Genomic DNA, 18,868 nt, shown 5'->3' with positions numbered 1-18,868 from the left:
GACTACGGTGCTGGAGATTGGAGTATTTGTGAAACGTAAAATAGGATTTTGTATTTGGCCAGGTTCTCAAGCTTGAGATGAGATGAAAATGCAATTTTTTTGTGGGATTGAAATAGGAAAAACTATTTTTTTTAACAAGAGCCCTTTTATTTTTACGTCCTCATTCTTTCAAAGGGAGTACGTTTAACATGTACATCGCTCGAGATTTAATCAAAACTTATGAAGAATGGAAATACAAATATGTTGAAATGATAATATAGATTCAAAGATCACTATCAGTAACTATTTAAAGGTGTCAATAAGAATTGCAAGTAGAATGTTTCTCTTTTTATTTTTCCATTCCTCAATATAACATAAGTAGAATGTTAGGGTTAAATTTTCAGCTTGCATCTGCAATTAAACTGAAAAAGCACAAGAAAATTCAGGTGATGGAAAACATGATCTCAAGTTTACTAACACCCCACTAAGCATTGGGGTAGAGGCCAGCTTAGTTGACCAGCACCTTCCCCGTTTCCTTTCCCTTTCCCCTAATGTAATAATATAAATAAATTAAAAAGAAAACTCCCTCTAAGCATCTGATGAAGATGCCTGCTTAGCAACGAGAAAACCTTGCACAAGCATATGTACCAAAAAAGTAAACCAAAGAAATAATCCAAAGTTGTCAAAAGCCATAAATAAAAGTACCAGCGCAAAGGTTCTGGTAAACCAGTTGTCTGAGAAACTCCAAAAACTGAAACGAAATGCAACCCCAACAATATGCTAGTCAAGCAATGAAGTCTAAGAGATTGTCTAGGTGAAGAAAATCCAAAAGTGAAATCACCCTAGAGATGAATAGTACTTGACGGTGAAGAGCATTAAATATTTTTGAACTTAAGAAACCAGACCATCATTCAGTGACAATGAAGCCAACTGATCGGCCGGATTGCTCGACTGCTGCTGAGAAACATTCCTCAGAACCTCCATAGCCTCTGCAACCTTGGCTTTCAGGGCTTCAGGCGACTCAAGCAAGTGCAATACCTCAGTCTGGTCCATCTCCAAGAGCATGCCAGTCACCTTGGCAGCCGTTTCTGGCTCCAGCTGTTCGACCAAGGGGTACAAGTTTTCACCTAGCATCTGCAGACAAACCATATAAATTGTTCAAAGGGGAAACTAAAGCATAGTCCACACAGTCAGCATTGCAACCTCTGTTGTTCTGTTGGTACTTAGTCGTGCCAAGAAAAGTTGCATACAATTGAAGGCACCTTTTGCTTTATAGGACTTTATTTTTTAAAACAAAAAAAAAACACGAGAGCAGTAGGACATCTCAAAAAATTCAATGAGAATTCAGACCTCATCCTCCAAACGTAAAGTGCTGTAAAAAAGTACATGTCCTCAATAAGCAATCAAATAATACTCCCTCCGCCACATTTTGTAGATTGGGTCAGCTTTAAATCAAAGTTCGAGAGAATGGTAGAATTAATTAGTCGTGCTTCTGGGTAAATATACGTCAAAATAAAGGCTGGAGCTTTGAAAATAATTAAATATTTCTCATCAAATTTGGAATGATCAGGTATTAGTATGCATTTGACAATTTACTGATATTGTTGAGCTTTGCCAATTCCTAATTCATACTCTTCAGGTGAACAAAGGAAGATAAAGGGTCCTAGAAAACGTTTTCATGGAAAATGAGTGGTTTTATCACTTATTTTCCCTTGTTTGGTTGGTGAGCGAAAAAAAAAATTCCGGTAAATATTTTCTAGTGTTCGGCTAGAGAATAGAAAATATTTTTTAATGCTACTCTCCTCACCCCTTTTCCACAAGTCCCCATGTTCCTTCTCCCCCCCCCCCCCCAAATACCCAATGTATTCAGGATTTCAACAATTTAATTATTCTTCTAAAAATTCACACAAACCCAAAGGAACTAGTGTGATGTTTTACATTTTTACGCAAAACGACGTTGAAATTAATGCTCTATAACTAAAAAGAAAATATTCTTTTTTATATTGAAAAAGAAAGTAATCTTTCTACAACATGAAAATAAAGTAATCATTTTATTGGAAAAAAAAAAGAAAATACTTTTTCTACATCATGAAAAAAACATACTCATTTTGTTAATATCATGAAAAAGAAAATACTCATTTGTTGAAATAAAAAAAAAGGGTGGGGGTGGGTAAGTGGAGGTGTGGGGGTGGGAGTGGGGTGGTGGGGATGGGGAATAAGGTGGGGAAGGTTGAAAAAAGGTTTTGGAAAATGAGTTGATAGGGGAAAATATTTTTCAAAACATTTAAGCCAACCAAACATTGAAAAATTGGAAAACATTTTCCTTCGTACCAAACACACCCAAAGGGAGAATGTTTAAGAAAAAATGAAAGACCAGCATAATACCTTCTGACCCATAGTTTATAGGAACCAAGCCTACCTTCAAGTAGAGCTAATACTGTATGGACATGCTAACTTATATTTATCAAGCTCTTTATACTATTTCAGTTTAATAGGAAAGATTAATTCAGATACCGCAAAAGCTAGGGGCTGAAAGGTGAAATTTAAGGTCTTCAGTATTCTAACGATAGAACCTCTGTTTTCCTACCCCTTTCAGAATTTATTTTGATCAAGAAATTCTTTCAAATTTCATCTCTTTGGGAAGGAAGATCAAGCTAATATTTCTGGTGATGAAACAGAAACCAGAAGAGGAAAGCTGAAGCGGCAATTACTTTCATGTTCTTGGGAAACAATTACTTTCATGTTCTTGGGAAACAATTACTTTCATGTTCTTGGGGATCGGTTTTAGCTTCTATAAGAAAGAACCATACCGTCCTTTGCTCTGTTGGAGAAGAATTAGCCAGAGCAGTAGCCAAAGCCCCTACTGGAATAGGTTGAACAATTCCTGCATCACGAACAGGCATGCCACCCATATCATATGGGATAGAGAACATGCCACCACCTACACCTGGAAAAGCTACATCGGGGAGGCCACGTCCTGGAGGATACCGATATCCACGCCCCCTTGGAAACATCTGCCATGAAAGCAAACTTTGAGCACTTCTATAAACGCATCACACAGAGAGACAGCAAAACTTGCCACAAACCTGTTGCTGCATCAATGGAACTGGCTGCTGGCCCTGCTGCAATGGAACAGCACCTCCGCGTCGGCCTCCGGGACGTTGACCTTGCTGCCCTTGCTGAACCATGGGCATAAAGAAATTAGGCATGGGTCCCCCACCAGGCCTCATTCCAGGTACAAGTTGCTGCTGATATCCAAAACCAGCCTGACAATTAAAGAAAAGTAGATGGGCACCATTAAATTCTATCAGCGATGCCTCAATCCAAAATTAGTTCGGATAAAGAATTCCAGTCAGCCAATATGGATCCACTATAACTCAAAGAAGGGCAATATATAAATGCAATTTGACTACAGAAAAATGAAGTGAGACACAAGAACTGTAGGAGTTTCTTTTTACTCTCATCCTTTTTTGAAATGTTCTTTCACTCTTTATATTTCCCTCCCTCCACTCTTTTCAGATTACCTTCCAAACTATAGAGTTATAACTACTACGGGACCAGGCATCAGCAACTCATCAATATTCTCTGCCTAATAAGCCTCCTACTCACATTACAACTGTAAAGCCATCTGACTTGAAGGCTAAATAAACATCCGGTGAAGAAGATCACAGACAATATCCAAACAATGTCGGGAAGAATAGACTGCAAGGTCACTGATCTCTGTATCTAACAACTATGACTATTTTGCTGGAGGCACAGACAACATCAGCAGAGTAAAGGATCAAAGTATCAGCATGATCCACATATCAAAAATATGTTTTGCCTGTTTCGGAAAAATTTGTAGAGGATCTTAAGAGCTCTCATTACAAAATGAGGAATTTTAAACTCGTATCCTCTAATCTCCACGAATTTCCAACCACATCCATCGCACAAGATACCAACTCCACAGAAAAGACAATCCAGGACATACAACTTTTGAGACTACCAGTCAGTTAGCAAAATATTGAAAACCACTTGTCAAAGTAAGAAACTAAGGGGTTGTTTGGTAGGATGTATAAAAATAGTGTTGGATAGGGTGTATTAGCAATGCTGAGATTAGTTATGCAGAGATTATTGCTTATCCACTGTTTGGTTGGGTGTATTAAAGCATTGCATAATTTCTTAAAAAATTAGTTGTTTACAAAAATACCCACCACATTCTTAACTTTGTATACTTTGAGGGGCAATTATGTCGTTAACAATGCTTTGCAAATATTAAAAACCCTTGCATTGCTAATACCATGGTTTGCTGTGTATTAGTTATACATAGAATAATACCAAATAGGATGTATAACTAATAAAAATATTAGTAATACATAGGTTGAAAAAATGCACAAAGTTAATACTTGCATTGTTTTTTCTAATACCTTCTACCAAACGACCCTTAATAACAAAAAATGAGAATCCCTAAGTTTCAAAGGTTAAAACAGAATATACACGACGATTTATTACTTGTGGGGGAAGCATAGCTGGTTGTGGCTGGCCATAGAATATTTGTTGACCTAGACCAGGACCGCCAGGAGGGTACATCGGCATTCGAGGAGCAACTGAAGATGCCATTGCAATTGGACGCATCTGAGAAAACTGAGCCTACAATTTAAAACAAATGAAACATAAAACTGTATTAGTATCATCATGTAAAGGATTTAGTAAATAGGTAAGTTAGTAAACGCATCCTAATCAATATATCTAGCAAGCATGGAGCAGAGCTTATATCCAAAAGATCCCTCTATGTCCTGGCACCCAGCCACCTCAATTCAACTCCCCAACCCTCTCCTCCGCCAACTGCTCTTTCATCCCACCTTCATCACACATTTTCTCTAGAAAAATCAGCAGTTGTAACAACCAACTAAAGGCTTTCTCTTTTTTATATGGTATTGTTAGGTCAGTTTCGAAAGACTCAAAAGAAATTCAATGAATTATAAACAAACACAAATCTTTAAGATGGTGAAATATTTGGTTACTAATTAAATCAGAAGTGCCAAAGCCAATAAGTCAAAATTGGATAACAAAGAAATTCAAAAAGAAGATCGCATTAAATAGAGACGAAGATCATAATTTTTCAATTGTTTAAGCCCAAAAAAAGAGAGACAAATAAAAATACCTGTAACCTTGCTCTTCTCTCTTCCTTGCGTTGCGCAAGGGCAACATACAGAGGTTTGCTAACAACCATCTTTCCATTCATCTCCGAAAGCTGTGAAGAAAAACAGTTAAAAGTTCAAACTCTACCCTGTCCATGTTCAGTTGACTTTTACTAACTGTATTAGAATGGTTAAGGAACACACCGCTCTTGAAGCCTCTTCAGGGTTTGAGAATGCAACAAATCCTGATCCTTTGCTTACCCCACTAGGATCTCTCATAACCTGTATAGCAGCAAACATCAAAAAACAACCACACTTCCAATCAAATTGCATATATCAGAATTGGAGGCTTGTATAAATTTTTGAAAGAAAAATAATGCAGCTTACCTTGCATGAAGTGATTGTGCCATACGGAGAGAACAATTCCTTAAGCTTTTCATCACTAATGCTGTCATCTAAATTTTTTATGTATAGATTTAAACCTTGTGATTTGTCAACTGCCTCCTTGGCACTTTGCTCAAACCGATGTTTTAATTCCATTTCCCTCTCTGATTTCTTCTGAGCTCTTCCTACAAACCAATCTTTGTTATCCAATTTGTAACCATTCAGAGCTTCAACAGCTCTAGCAGCATCTTCAGCATTCTCAAAGTTGACAAATCCAAAGCACCTGGATTTTCCATCTTCATCCTTCATAACTGCGACGCTAGTAATAGCACCAAATTCACCAAAGATTTTCCGGAGCTCTTCCTCTAACGTTGATTCAGATAAATTCTTCACGAATACATTGGTAAATCTTGTCTTATCCACAGCCATATCTCTTTCATGCTTACGAACGAAGGGTCCTACATATACTTGCTTATCATTCAGCAGCATACCATTCAGTTTCTCAATAGCTTTTTGGGCAGCTTCTTCACTGTCATACTGCACAAACCCATAGCCCTTGGACTGACCAGATGAATCCACAGCTACCTTACAAGAGAGAATATTTCCAAATGCAGAAAATGTATCATGTAATGCTTTGTGGTCAATTGCCTTGTCCAAATTCTGCAAAACAAAAGGCAAAAAAAAAGTAGGTTGAGACTTGAGAATATTTTGAAGCTATAAATAAGTTAACCAATCCATCAAACAAGAAAAACTCTCTATAAATTCAATAAAGTGACCTTAATAAATATGTTCCCATTGCCACTTCTTCGTATAGTTGGGTCTCGGTTTGAGTACATTATCCTGATTGGCTTTCCATGGAGAGGAGTAAAGTTCAGCACTTCCAACGCCCTTGCAGCTGTTACAAATAAGATAATTGAACTGTTGATGAGGCACCAAAGAAAAAATATAATAAAATAGTCGAAGAAACAAAGTAAAAAATCGAAAAGAAAAAGAGACGGATAACTTGCTAACAGCATGTTGTCTTTCTGTATTGCTATTGGTGATGGTGATTAACATTTTGTAGCGCTTTGGACATGAAAAATTTGATGACTAGTATATGTACAGGCAAAATACTATAAGAAAACGATTTAGTAGTTAAAGTTGCACTACATTCCACTTGGAAAATTATGGTTGACATGATAGCATAATAAGCGCACAAACTAGCCCCCACACCACCCACACCACGGATATCAACACATGCAATTCAGAACCATGAAATCGGGGACTCAGGCACGCATCAATGCATGCAAAAGTAGGTGTCCAGTCAAACTGAAAATTAATCTCATTGCGCTCAAATAAGAAAAGAGCTCAAAGTCTACGGGAAATTGAATATCCAAGATTTGCAATTTCATCTTCTAGATAGGGCAGCCCGGTGCACAAAGCATCCCGCGTTCAACCAGGGTCCCGAGAAGGTCCGGACCCCACGGGGTGTGATGTAGACAGCCTACCCTAATGCAAGCATTAGTGGTTGCTCCCATGGCTCGAAGCCGTGACTTATAGTTCACACAGAAACAACCTAATCTTATAGTTGAAAATACCAAATATCCAGCCTGTTGTAACTTTTGCTTTTGTCCGACTAAGTTGCTTTGTCGCCTCACATATTATAGGCTGCTAAGCCAAAGCAGGAGCCACCGTGGGCAGAACAATTACAGTTGCAATACAATAGGATAATCAGCAGCTTATTTTTCCAAATAGTTTTCTAAAAAGCAATGCGCACATAAAAGAATACACTTTCTTCTTTTTTATGACGGTGGTGTCCGGGCCAACATATGACATTTTCTTATCAAAGTGGCTGGAAGTTGACACATCTAGAAAGTTACGTTTAAACATGAAAAAGGGACCAGCACACCCCCTCACCTACCTCCCACCCCCGCTCCCACCCCCCCACCCAAATAAAGAGCATCTTTCTCCCTCACAATTTAACAGCTTGCAAAGCAATTCGGAACTTAGATCATCTGGACCACAAAACACTTAACAATAAAAATCGTGTGAACAATAGACACCTCAACGAAAACTTTAAAGAAATTCACGACCAAAACACATTGCTTTACACTTTCCACTCACAACTCACAACATTTCCTGAAGTTCAATGCACGCCATCAAACAATTCGTAATAGCGATTTCTAGTTCAAACAATTTCTCATACAAGGAACCCCAAAAACCAGCAACAATAACAATTGCGCATCAATGCCAAGCTAATTGGAGTCATCTATATGAATCCTAATAATTCATGTGGCTAAACAAAGATATGGCTAACACATAACAAAACTAAGTCAAACATACGAACCATCTTGAGGGTTCCCATAATTGACGTAACCATAACCGAGCGACCGTTGGCTAGTCAAGTCCCTGCAAACCCGAACCGAAACAACTTGCCCCAGCTGATTGAACAGATCATACAGCTGTGAATCGGTCACATTGACATCAAGGTCACCCACGTACAGTGACGTCACAAACTGGTTGTTCACACCACCAGCATTATTCACACCACCCTGTGGCTGCTGCTGCTGCACCTGAACCTGTGCCATCTCAAATCAACACAAAAAAAAACAAAAAAAAAATAATAAAGATAATTTTCTTTTTCAAACTTTTTCCGATTTTTTTGTTTTTTTTTCTGACTTCCCTCTCCTCTTTTTATTCGCAGATACAAAATCTCATATAAATAAAAGGCCGATATCAATCAAACTCGATGAGATTGAGAATTTTGAGATAGAAGATACTGAAACCCTAGTAAATTTTGAATTTTTCCAATAGATTTTCTTTTTAGCTTTTTTTCTTTTTTTCTGGATAGATGATAAAGAGAGGAGAGGGAAGGTGGATAAGTCGGAGATCCGACGGGAAACGAAGGGATCGCCGCCGGCAAGGCCGGAAAAGGAAGAAAGAGGGAGGAGAAAAAGATATAGGGGAAAAATATAGGGGCAGCTTTAAACTGCAAAATTGCAGAAGAAGAATAATTGGGAAGGTTTTTTTTTGCCTTATAGAAGTAAAAATTTGGGTTTTGGGATTTTGTGTGTGTAAGCAAAGCCAAAGCCCTAAGATGATTTACGGAGCAAAATATACGCCGTTCGATTAGGGAGGGAGAGGGTCCCACTTGACGTGGTCTGATGTAATCCCTACTGTTAGCTGGCAGTTGCGATAAGAGGACTTCTTATTGGTTGGATGAGCGACTCATTCAACTTTCTGTCGGGTTTTTTCCTTTTTAGAAAGCTTCAAATAAAATTAAAACTCCTAATATACTAAAATTAAATCTATAATATCTTGGTCACTATATTAATTCATTGAAATTCCTTTTTATATTTAAGAACTGGTCAATTAGTCTGTATTATGTGCAGTTGTATCAATGAATTTACAAAATAAATTTTCGTAAATACAATTGATTCATAAGAGATAGGGAGATAAAAGGTCGCTAAATTTAGGATCCGTTTGGCCATAGATTTTGCCAAAATAAACTTGAATTTATTTGGCAAACACATGTTTGGCCATAGATTTTGCCTATATTTTGGCAAAATCCCAAATCTCAAACCCAGCTCAATAGCTGGCTTTGGGCCAAAATATCACTATTATATTTTTAAAAAATTGCCCCAAACTTTTGTATTTTATAAAAGAGCTCACCATTTATTATTTTGTAACGGTGGTGTTTCGTCTTCTCGGTCATCTGATTGTGTATCATGTAGTTCATTATAAAAATGATAATTTTGTATCAAATTTATTTATATTCATGACTATGGTTTGCGATAATATAATGAATGTTATTGATAACGGAATTGTTGGGTATTTGTGATAGTTTTTAGAACTTGTGGGTATAAGTCATGTTTCATGTTTTTTCAAACCAAACTTCACCCAAAACAGATGTCCAAACACATTTTCATGTTCAAACCAAACTTCACCCAAATTAGATTTTTCAGAATAAATTTGGAAATTTATGGCCAAACGCTAGCTTAGATATTTAAATAAATTTTCAGAACAAGTACATACTATAATATACTTATTTTATCATGTTCTTGTGAATCACAACATAGTTTATACAGAACCCCTCTATTGAACTGAAAGACGCTAAAAATAAATTGAAAGAAGCCAAATTTAGTTAGGGTTTGTATATAAATTTGGTGGAATTTTGGAGGAAATAAATGAAAGTTATGTTGAAAAATAATTTTTGGAAGTTAAAGTTCTTTTTGGATATGTATTTTATTTGGAAAAAAAAAGTTAAAATTTTGTAAGTGGAATAAAAAATTTCACCCAAAAACTACCTTAAACTAGTTTTGGAAAACTTGTAAAAGATTAATTTTTTAAAAAAAACTAATCATATTTCATGAACAAATAATGTTTTTAATTTTTTTGTTTAAAAAAAAATAACCAAAATTTATGACCAAACGAGTTCTTAGTTTGTGTTTATATGCATAAATAGAGAGATCGTCATCGTCTTGTGAATTCCACTCGAATTTACATCGAATTGCTCTATTAATCAATAAAAACTCTTTCAGAAAATAAAATATAATTTTTTGTTAAGAAATCAATAAATCTCAAAATATCATAATTGACTTTTCTTTCTAATCCTCGAGCACGATAAAAGCATATTATATGTTCTTAACCTATTATGTGTTGTGAAATAGTAAATAAAGTGCATAAAATCAATGATTAATGATAAAAATATAATTTCATTAAGCATGATAAAGTTTTTCATGTATATCGATTATAGACTATTGGGGGCAACCTTATGGGTCGTTTGGTTGGGAAATATATTATTATGGGATTGTAATAACAGAATTATAATACGGGAGTTAAATAGTCGTGAAATTATTTAGTGGAAATATTTTTAGTAAGATGTTTGGTTCATCAGACTAAACATGAGATATACAGGCCGGGTATAAAATAAAATGTGTTTGATAAATATACTAGATAAATTGGGGTAAACTTTTATTTTAATTTCAACTTCAAATTTTTTAAAGGACATCGGGGAAAAGCCTTAAAAGGGCATTTTTGTCATTGTAGTGCTTTATCCCGAGATTATTATCCCACCCAATAGAATAATATCACAATTATTATATAAATTAATTATGAGATTGCTAATCTCAAACTCAAAAATTCAACCAAATGCGAGATAAAATAATTTTGCATCTAATCCCGGGATTATTATTATCCCTTATTGTACCAGCCAAGCAGCCCTTTAGTGTTTTGGCAACATTGGAGAAACGTTATTTTATAAGTTTTTGAAAAGCAACCACATCTTATCAAATTCTTTAAGAAAGATAAACTCTTTGGAAGCAAAACACACACACACAAAATAAAAAAGGAATAATAAAGTAGATAAATGAAAATACCTGGTTTTTAAATGGGTTCTCATCAAAAACATCTTTAATAAACCGTGATATGACAAAATCAAAGAAATCATCTTCTGGTCGTCTTTTCGTCTTAGAAGAAGAAGCCCCTACCATAGGTTTTACTGTGATCACCAAAAAGAATCACACAGCCAAATTCTTTAATAATATCCTGAAAAACAAAATAAGAAAAACGATCAAAACTGCAGGAAGCTTTCAGACACTAATAAATGAAGTCCTTCCAACAAGATACAAAGTGCAAGAAGAGCAAGCAACATTGTTTTCATGATGGAACAAACAAAAGAAATGATGATCAATCTCAAATCTATGTGGTAGAAACGATACACAATAATTGACTTCACTCTATTCAGTTGTTCTCGGAATTAATTTTCTTTTCCTTTTTAGCGAGTGAGAAAACAAAAATGTATATATAGCAAGCATGATTAAAGAGATTGCATAAATTTCATGTAAGCGAAAATAAAACGGTAAAAAGTGTAAAATAAATAGTTCTCGAAAAAGGAAAGATATTGAAAAGTGAAAGACAATTTTTTTATCTTTCATTTTCTTTTTATTCTCAAACTTGATAAAACATGTTAAATAGATTAATAAGGCGAAAAGGGTACCCAAAAATAAAGAGAAAATATAAATGGTTGTTCTTATTTTGCAAGAGGTGCCACATTATGTTTTTTTAAAATCGGAATATTACAGGCACATAAATTTGACTTTGGTTTGGTAAAGAAATGATAAAAAAATAAATATAAACTAATTAATAATAAATATAAATCACTGGTTATATTGGAGTTTAAGTTATATGCATTAATGGTTTAAAATATATTTATATAATTAGATTACTTATAAGTTAATCTCTAATAAATTTTTATAATAAATATTGGTTAGTAACTTGATAAAAGATAATAATTAACCTGCTATCGCATGTTAAACTATAATGACAATTTAACAAGTATTTAAAATGTTAATGTTTATGATCTGATTCCTCTATATTTATGTAATTTGAGCTAGATTGATGAAGGATGCCATGTCGTGTGATATAGGTGACATAAATATATGTCCTAATTTAATTAAGGAAGTTAAATTATTAGATTTGACTATCAAATATTCTCACTAAAATTTTGTTTTGGAACAATAACTTGACAATTTGATAGTATCTTAGTCCAACTTTAATAATTGCCGGAGTAATATTTATTGGCTTAATATATAAACATTATTCGAGTAAGCAACACTATTTTGTTCTGATTGTATTTCATTTTGTTTTTTCTTAATTAGAACTTAGAAATAGGCCATACAAAGTAAAACTCCCTGCTTCACACCTCCATTTTTTAAAACACTGAAGCTTAGCTTATTTTATTTTTGATTTAATCGGAATTCAATTGAATGATAATGGTTAGTTCCTTTATCACTGATAGTACTTACTAACGGACTTCTAAGATGATCCATCACACTATAAGTATAGGCATATTGCGGTAATAAAAAATTACATTTCCTACTTCTTACTTCAACCAACGTGATAATTTATTTATTTATGCTTAACAATACAAGTCGAATATAACTTTTATATATATATATATATATATATATATATATATATATATATATATATATATATATATATATTATTGGATCGGGTTGCATCGTACGAGGATGCAAATCACATATGTGCTATTTGTACATCGTGCCTTTTTTCAATTTTAAAATTAAGAAAATAAATTTTTTTTAGATCTCTCATGTGTGAAAGACAAATCTCTGTGTAAAGTAAATTTCCCATGTATAAAAAAAAAAAAAGTTAGGGTCATAAAACTAAAAACAAGTTTGTAAAGATCCACAAAACCAATTGACTGTTTGAATAAGTTTTTCAAAAATTAAAAATAATACTTATTTAAATTAAAATGTTTTTTTTTTTTGGAGAGTTATGGTGATTGGCCAGGTTTATGTAAAAAGTATTTCTCTATTTTGACGAAAAAGTTGGAAAACTCTCATTAGAAGTAGAGTCACACACAACTTTTTACTTTTTCTTTGGAGAAAATACTATTACTGGAATTTATGGCCTCCTTTGTCCATAATTTTTTTTGTCCTATTTTTCAAAAAAAAAATGTGTTTGTCCTTGAAATTTTGCAAGTTTTTGAAAAAAATTCGAAAATAAATTTTTTAAATCAAAATTTTCAAAAAGAAATTTCTCACTCACAAAACTACTGTATAGGCCAAAAGTTATCTTAGTTATATTTAGGTCATATCAACATTAAGAGAGCCTTCGATGGTTGCCACATGTCAACAATATGACTTCAACAAACAACAGATTCAAGGTCGAAGTGATCTGACAAAAGATAAAGGGCTAGGTCGAGGAGTCAACGGAGATCACGGTCGAGGACGAGCACTCTCTGCTTAAATGGAGTAATTACGGCTAGTTTTAAGATAAGACCTTAAAGAGAATATTCCAATGAATATTCTATGGATCCGTACTTTTAGGGTTTTGTGACACATATCCCCTTAGAAATAGAAAGTGACATAGTTATAGAGGGAATTGGATACTCATTTATAAAAGAACAGCACTTTGACATTCTTTGAAGTTCTTGCTTTATTACATACATACAAAAAATACCTTTTTCTTGAGATTTGTATCTAACTTTTCTCCCACGATCCAAGGAGAATCTGAATATTCAAGACTTATCAATCATTTATCATTGTCAGAAGTAATATCATACGGCCTCTTCTTTTTCGGTCATCTCTGTTACATATATTTAGATAAATACCATTATATATCATTTATTAGTATTAAATGCCATTCACTTCATATTTGTGTCATTAAGTGTGGTCCATTATTATATATTTATCATTGTTACCACAGATCTGGTAACATCTTGTCACAATACTAGTTAAATAATCTAGTGGGTATTATTGTTGGCTAAGAATAACCCTATATTGTTGAGAAAATCTAATTTTTTAAACTTAGATCTAAATTTTGGGTCAAAAAGTTTGGCGTCGTATGTGGGGATTTCTTAGCTAATATTTTAGTTTCCATTAGATCTATAACTCGCGTGACTTGCTAACCTAATGAGCCACAGAGTTTTTCTCCTCCCTTCACGTCCAGTAATTTCCATAGCAGGTAACCAAAGAAACGAGGCTAGGGCGACAGATGACGTCCCCCGTAACCTCATGAACGACATCAACGAGAGCTACGAAACACAGGGCGAGGATGTGACGCCCACCGCCTCCCCCGGGCGTGAGAGGTCGCCTCCCCCTTATTGCAGCACAATGAAACCAAATGGGAAAGGACTTTCCATGTCTATAGGAGAAGGGACGCCGCCTACCATGAAAAATCTCCTCGAAGCCTGGCTAACCGATAACCTAGTAAGCGTGTTCAACAAACAAGCTTCATGCATGACCATAGAAACCATAAGAGCCCACACGGTACAACGAGAGGACGAACATGGCAATCAAACAGACCCTCCAACTCTAGGTATAACTCACAATGTTACTGACAGTGCAAGTGACAACGTCCTCGCTACTATTTTGAAAAGAATGGAAGAAATAGAGAATGAGAATAAGGCTCTTAGAGACCAAATGAAGGAACACCAGGAACCAATAGACAATATATCGGGTGCCCCTAAGTTACTGCCAAAAATGGACGCCAACAGGTTCGTAGAACAATTGTATAGCGAGGAAGCGGCTCTACATGCCATACCAAAAACCTTCAAAATGTCGTTGTATCTCAGAATATACGATGAGACAACCGACCCAGAAGACCATGTGACCCATTATGTCACCGCCGTGAAGGGCAACGACCTCACCAAGGAACAAATGTCCTCTGTTATGCTAAAGAAATTCGGCGAAACCCTCACTAGAGGGGCATTAACATGGTATTCACGACTACTAGCCCGCTCCATATAAACGTTCGAAGAGATGACCGACAGATTCTTGACGGCACATGTCAGGGCCAAGAAAGCCAAAACGAGAGTAAAGGACATCTTCGCCATCAAGCAATCCCTAGGAGAGGGACTGAGAGACTTCATCGGCCGATTCAATAAGGTAAGGATGACCTTACCAAATGTGTTCGAAGGGATGGCAGTCGCAGCCTTCCAGAATAGGTTGAGTAGAGAGGGTTCAAGAGCGACAAGAAACCTGCTGAGCCGGTTGATGAAGTATCCTCCAACTACTTGGGACGAAATCCATAATGCCTATTATGCCGAGGTCCGAGAAGATGATGAGGACCTCAACGGACCAACTTGACGACTCATCGTGGTACAAACTGAGCCCAGGAAAGAACGAAGAGATAACACGAGGATGGGATTACCCAATCTCACGGCCAAACAGGGAACAATATCAGCCCTATGTCAGGGCACCTGCCCCTCCTTCCTTTCGCCATGACAATGGCCCGTCTACACCGATGACAGGGACTCACATGAACAAGAAAGGTATGCCCCTTTGTTATCTGCTCACAATTTTTGTGTTTCACCTACAAAGATAATCTACGCCCCTGGAGAAGCTCGGAACAAAGGTAAAGTGGCCGCCAAAGATGAGGTCTGATCTGAACACCGGGAAATCTGACGCCCTCCATGAATTCCACCTGGAACGCGAACACAAAACAGAAGATTGCATCGCCCTAAGGCAAGAGGTAGCAAACATATTGCAGCAAGGGCACCTTAAAGAGCTGTTGAGCGACAAAGGAATGAGCACCTTTTTCTAGGGGTCGGGAACTTCAAGGCACGCCGAAGCCGCCGTCACCAGCTCGAACCATCAATATGATCATTGGAGGTAGCGATGACACCTCTATCAATGGAATCAAGTTCAATGCCACCCACAAACTCAAAAGATCGATCACATGCGAATAGTATGACGGATATCTTCGACGAGTCAGATGCCGACGGTTTGACTTTCCCTCACAATGATGCTTTAGTCATTACTTTACGAATTTTAGATACTGAAGTTAAACTTATCATGGTAGATGATGGGAGTGGAGCGTGTATCATCCATCCCCGAGTCCTCGCCTAGATGAGACTCGATGATAAGATAGTGCCACATTGCATCACACTAACCTGTTTTAACAATGCAGTTGAGCGGACCTCGGGAGAAATTACACTCCCCTTCCTTACCGGTGGCATAACTCTAGAGACAACGTTCCATATCATGGACCAGGCCACTGCATACAATGCCATAGTGGGACGACCATAGATACATCCTATGAAAGTCGTCCCCTACAGCTTATACCAAGTGATAAAGTTCCCAACATCTCGGGGAATATTCAGCATACGAGGGGAACAACGCATATCCCGGGAATGCTATTGCATCGCCATGGACAACACGACAACTCAACAAAAGAAAGATAAGGAAAAAGAAGCATAGCAATCAGCAAGGTCAAGGTCACCACAGGAAGGAGTTAGGGAAGTCATTATGGACCCCGAAATGGTCGAAGCTTCAGAATAAACTATAAAGGGCCTCGACACCGTTCAATTAGACCACTGTGATCCCAACAAAAAGGCCTACATCGATTGTAAACTCCGAGAACTAGGTAAATTTAGTCAATTCTTAATAACTAACGCAGATTTGTTTGCTTTCAGTTATGCAGATATGTCAGGCATCCCCAAAGAGATCGCCATACACAAATTGAACGTCGACCCCTTATATCCTCCGGTAAGGAAGGTCCGACGAAAGTTCAACCCCACCATCAACGTTGCCGTTCACGAGGAAGTGGAGAAGCTATTAGCAAATGGCTTCATCATGGAGTCGAAGTACCCCAAATGGATAGCCAACGTGGTGATAGTCAAAAAGAAAAATGGGGAATGGAGGATGTGTGTAGACTTCACGGACCTAAACAAAGCATGCCCGAAAGATTCGTTCCTATTGCCATATATTGACCAACTCATTGACGTAACAGACGAGCACGAGCTGCTAAGCTTTCTAGACACATATTCGGGTTATAACCAAATACTCATGAAAGAAGAGGACCAATAGAAAACCACGTTCGTCACCCATATGGGAACATATTTTTATAGGGTCATGCTGTTTAGTTTGAATAATGCAGGGTCCACCTATCAGAGGTTGGTCACGAAAATGTTCAAAGATCAACTCGGCAAGACTATGGTGGTATTCATTGACGGCATGCTGGTCAAATCCATGAGGGCAAAAGACCATATCGACCACTTGAAGGAAGCTTTCGACATATTAAGATAGTACGGGATGAAACTAAATCCCGAGAAATACGCGTTTGGTGTAGACTCGGGAAATATTTTGGGTTTCTTAGTATCACATCGAGGAATTGAAGTCAACCCATATCAAATCAAGGCTATCGATGGGATACTTGAACAACTGACTACTAAGAAGCAAGTTCAAAGATTGACTGGTCGAATCGCTGCCTTATCGAGATTTATCTCACGGTCGTCCGATAGATGTCATAAATTTTTCGGCGTAAAAAAAAGGATAACGGCCTCGAGTGGATGACCAAGTGAATACAAGCACTACGAGAACTGAAGGCGTATCTGTCATCACCACCTTTACTCTCGAAGCCTGAACCCGAGGAACACCTTCTCGTCTATCTCGCTATCTCCGAAGTAGAAGTAAGTGCGGTCCTGGTTCGAGAAAGCAAAGGTACACAATCTCCCATTTATTATATCAGTAAAGCACTTGTCGATGCCGAGACGAGGTACCCACACCTCGATAAATTAGCCATGGCATTGGCCGTAGCTTCATGAAAGCTTAGACCATATTTCTAGTGTCACCCTATCTCGGTCGTTACCACTTTCCCTTTAAGAAGAATTTTACATAAAACCGAGATGTCGGGGAGGCTGGCCAAATGGGCCATCGAGCTATGCGAGCACGACATCACATACCACCTCGAACAACGATAAAGTTGCAAGTGCTCGTCGACTTTGTCTCACACTTTAGCGCAAAAGGTAATGCCCGAGGTCGAGAAGGAAGCCGCTCAAGTTTCTCTTCAAACGCAAGATCTCTAGGTCCTGTACATCGATGGCGCATCTAATGCTTTTGGGACTCGTACTAGAGGTACTTAACGACGAAGTAATTCGCTAGTCTATAGTATGAGGTCGTAATCGCATGGTTGAGTCTAGCACTCAAATATAGGGCAAAGCGACTGAAACTCCGTTGTAATTCTCAGCTCGTGGTCAACCAAGTTACAGGGACTTTCCAAATCAAGAAACAAAGGTTGCAAAAAATATCAAGCCGAGATTTATAGGCTGCTGCCCAATTTTGACGAATGTCAGCTCAACCAGATCCTGCTAGCTCAGAACATCAAAGCAGATAGCCTCGCCAAATTGGCCGCCGTCACTAGAAGCATTACGCCCGGGAATAAAAGCGTAATCTATCTCCTCAACTCGTAACTGGACCAAATCGAGGTAAAATCTGTAAGTTTGACTTGTGACTGGCGCAATTGTATTATTATCTACTTGCAGGATGGCACCCTCACGAGCGACAAAAAAAAAAGCTAAAAAACTAAGAATGCAAGCGGCCAGATACAACCTTCTTCATAACGGCTTGTACAATAGAACATATGACGGCCCTCTGGCGAAGTGTTTAGTCCAAATCAAACCCAGCGCATTCTCGAGGAAGTCCATGAAGGCCGATGCAACGCTCATTCTGGCGATCGAGAACTCGTCAGGTGTATCATACAGGCTGGGTACTACTGTCCTACCATGAAGAAGATGCCTCAGAATTTGTGAAGATATGCGAGCAATATCATAAATATGCCACACTAATTCACCAAGCAGGCGAACACCTCCATTCGGTCACCTCTCCATGGCCATTTATCAAATGGGGAATGGACATCGTGGGTCCACTCCCACCGGGGCGAGGTAATGTACGATTTCTTTTAGTTTTAACTGACTATTTCTCTAAATGAGTGGAAGCAGGAGCGTTCACCCAAGTGCGCGAACAAGAGGTAATCGCCTTCATATGGAAAAACATCATCTGTTGGTTCGGCCTACCCAAGGAGATAAGCTGCGACAACGGGACCCAGTTCATGGGAAAGAAAATCACTGAATTCTTTGAGAAATGTCACATTAAGAG

At 37.3% G+C, this 18,868-nt stretch overlaps 1 protein-coding gene across 1 annotated transcript; it reads right to left on the bottom strand.

The window, feature by feature from the left end:
• Nucleotides 1-622: 622 nt before the first annotated feature.
• Nucleotides 623-8,178, bottom strand: LOC107784553 (polyadenylate-binding protein 8-like; the record flags this gene model as incomplete). The annotated part of the gene is given in 9 exon segments (NM_001325380.1): nt 623-1,113; nt 2,790-2,993; nt 3,066-3,245; nt 4,471-4,608; nt 5,123-5,212; nt 5,304-5,381; nt 5,487-6,143; nt 6,260-6,378; nt 7,810-8,178. Coding segments are annotated over 9 exon segments (1,950 nt in total). The 3' UTR covers nt 623-870.
• Between the last annotated feature and the right edge of the window lie 10,690 nt (nt 8,179-18,868).

Source organism: Nicotiana tabacum, chromosome 19, assembly GCF_000715075.1.
Source record: "Nicotiana tabacum cultivar K326 chromosome 19, ASM71507v2, whole genome shotgun sequence".
Lineage (NCBI taxonomy): Eukaryota > Viridiplantae > Streptophyta > Magnoliopsida > Solanales > Solanaceae > Nicotiana > Nicotiana tabacum.
This window is presented reverse-complemented; position numbering and strand designations above follow the sequence as displayed.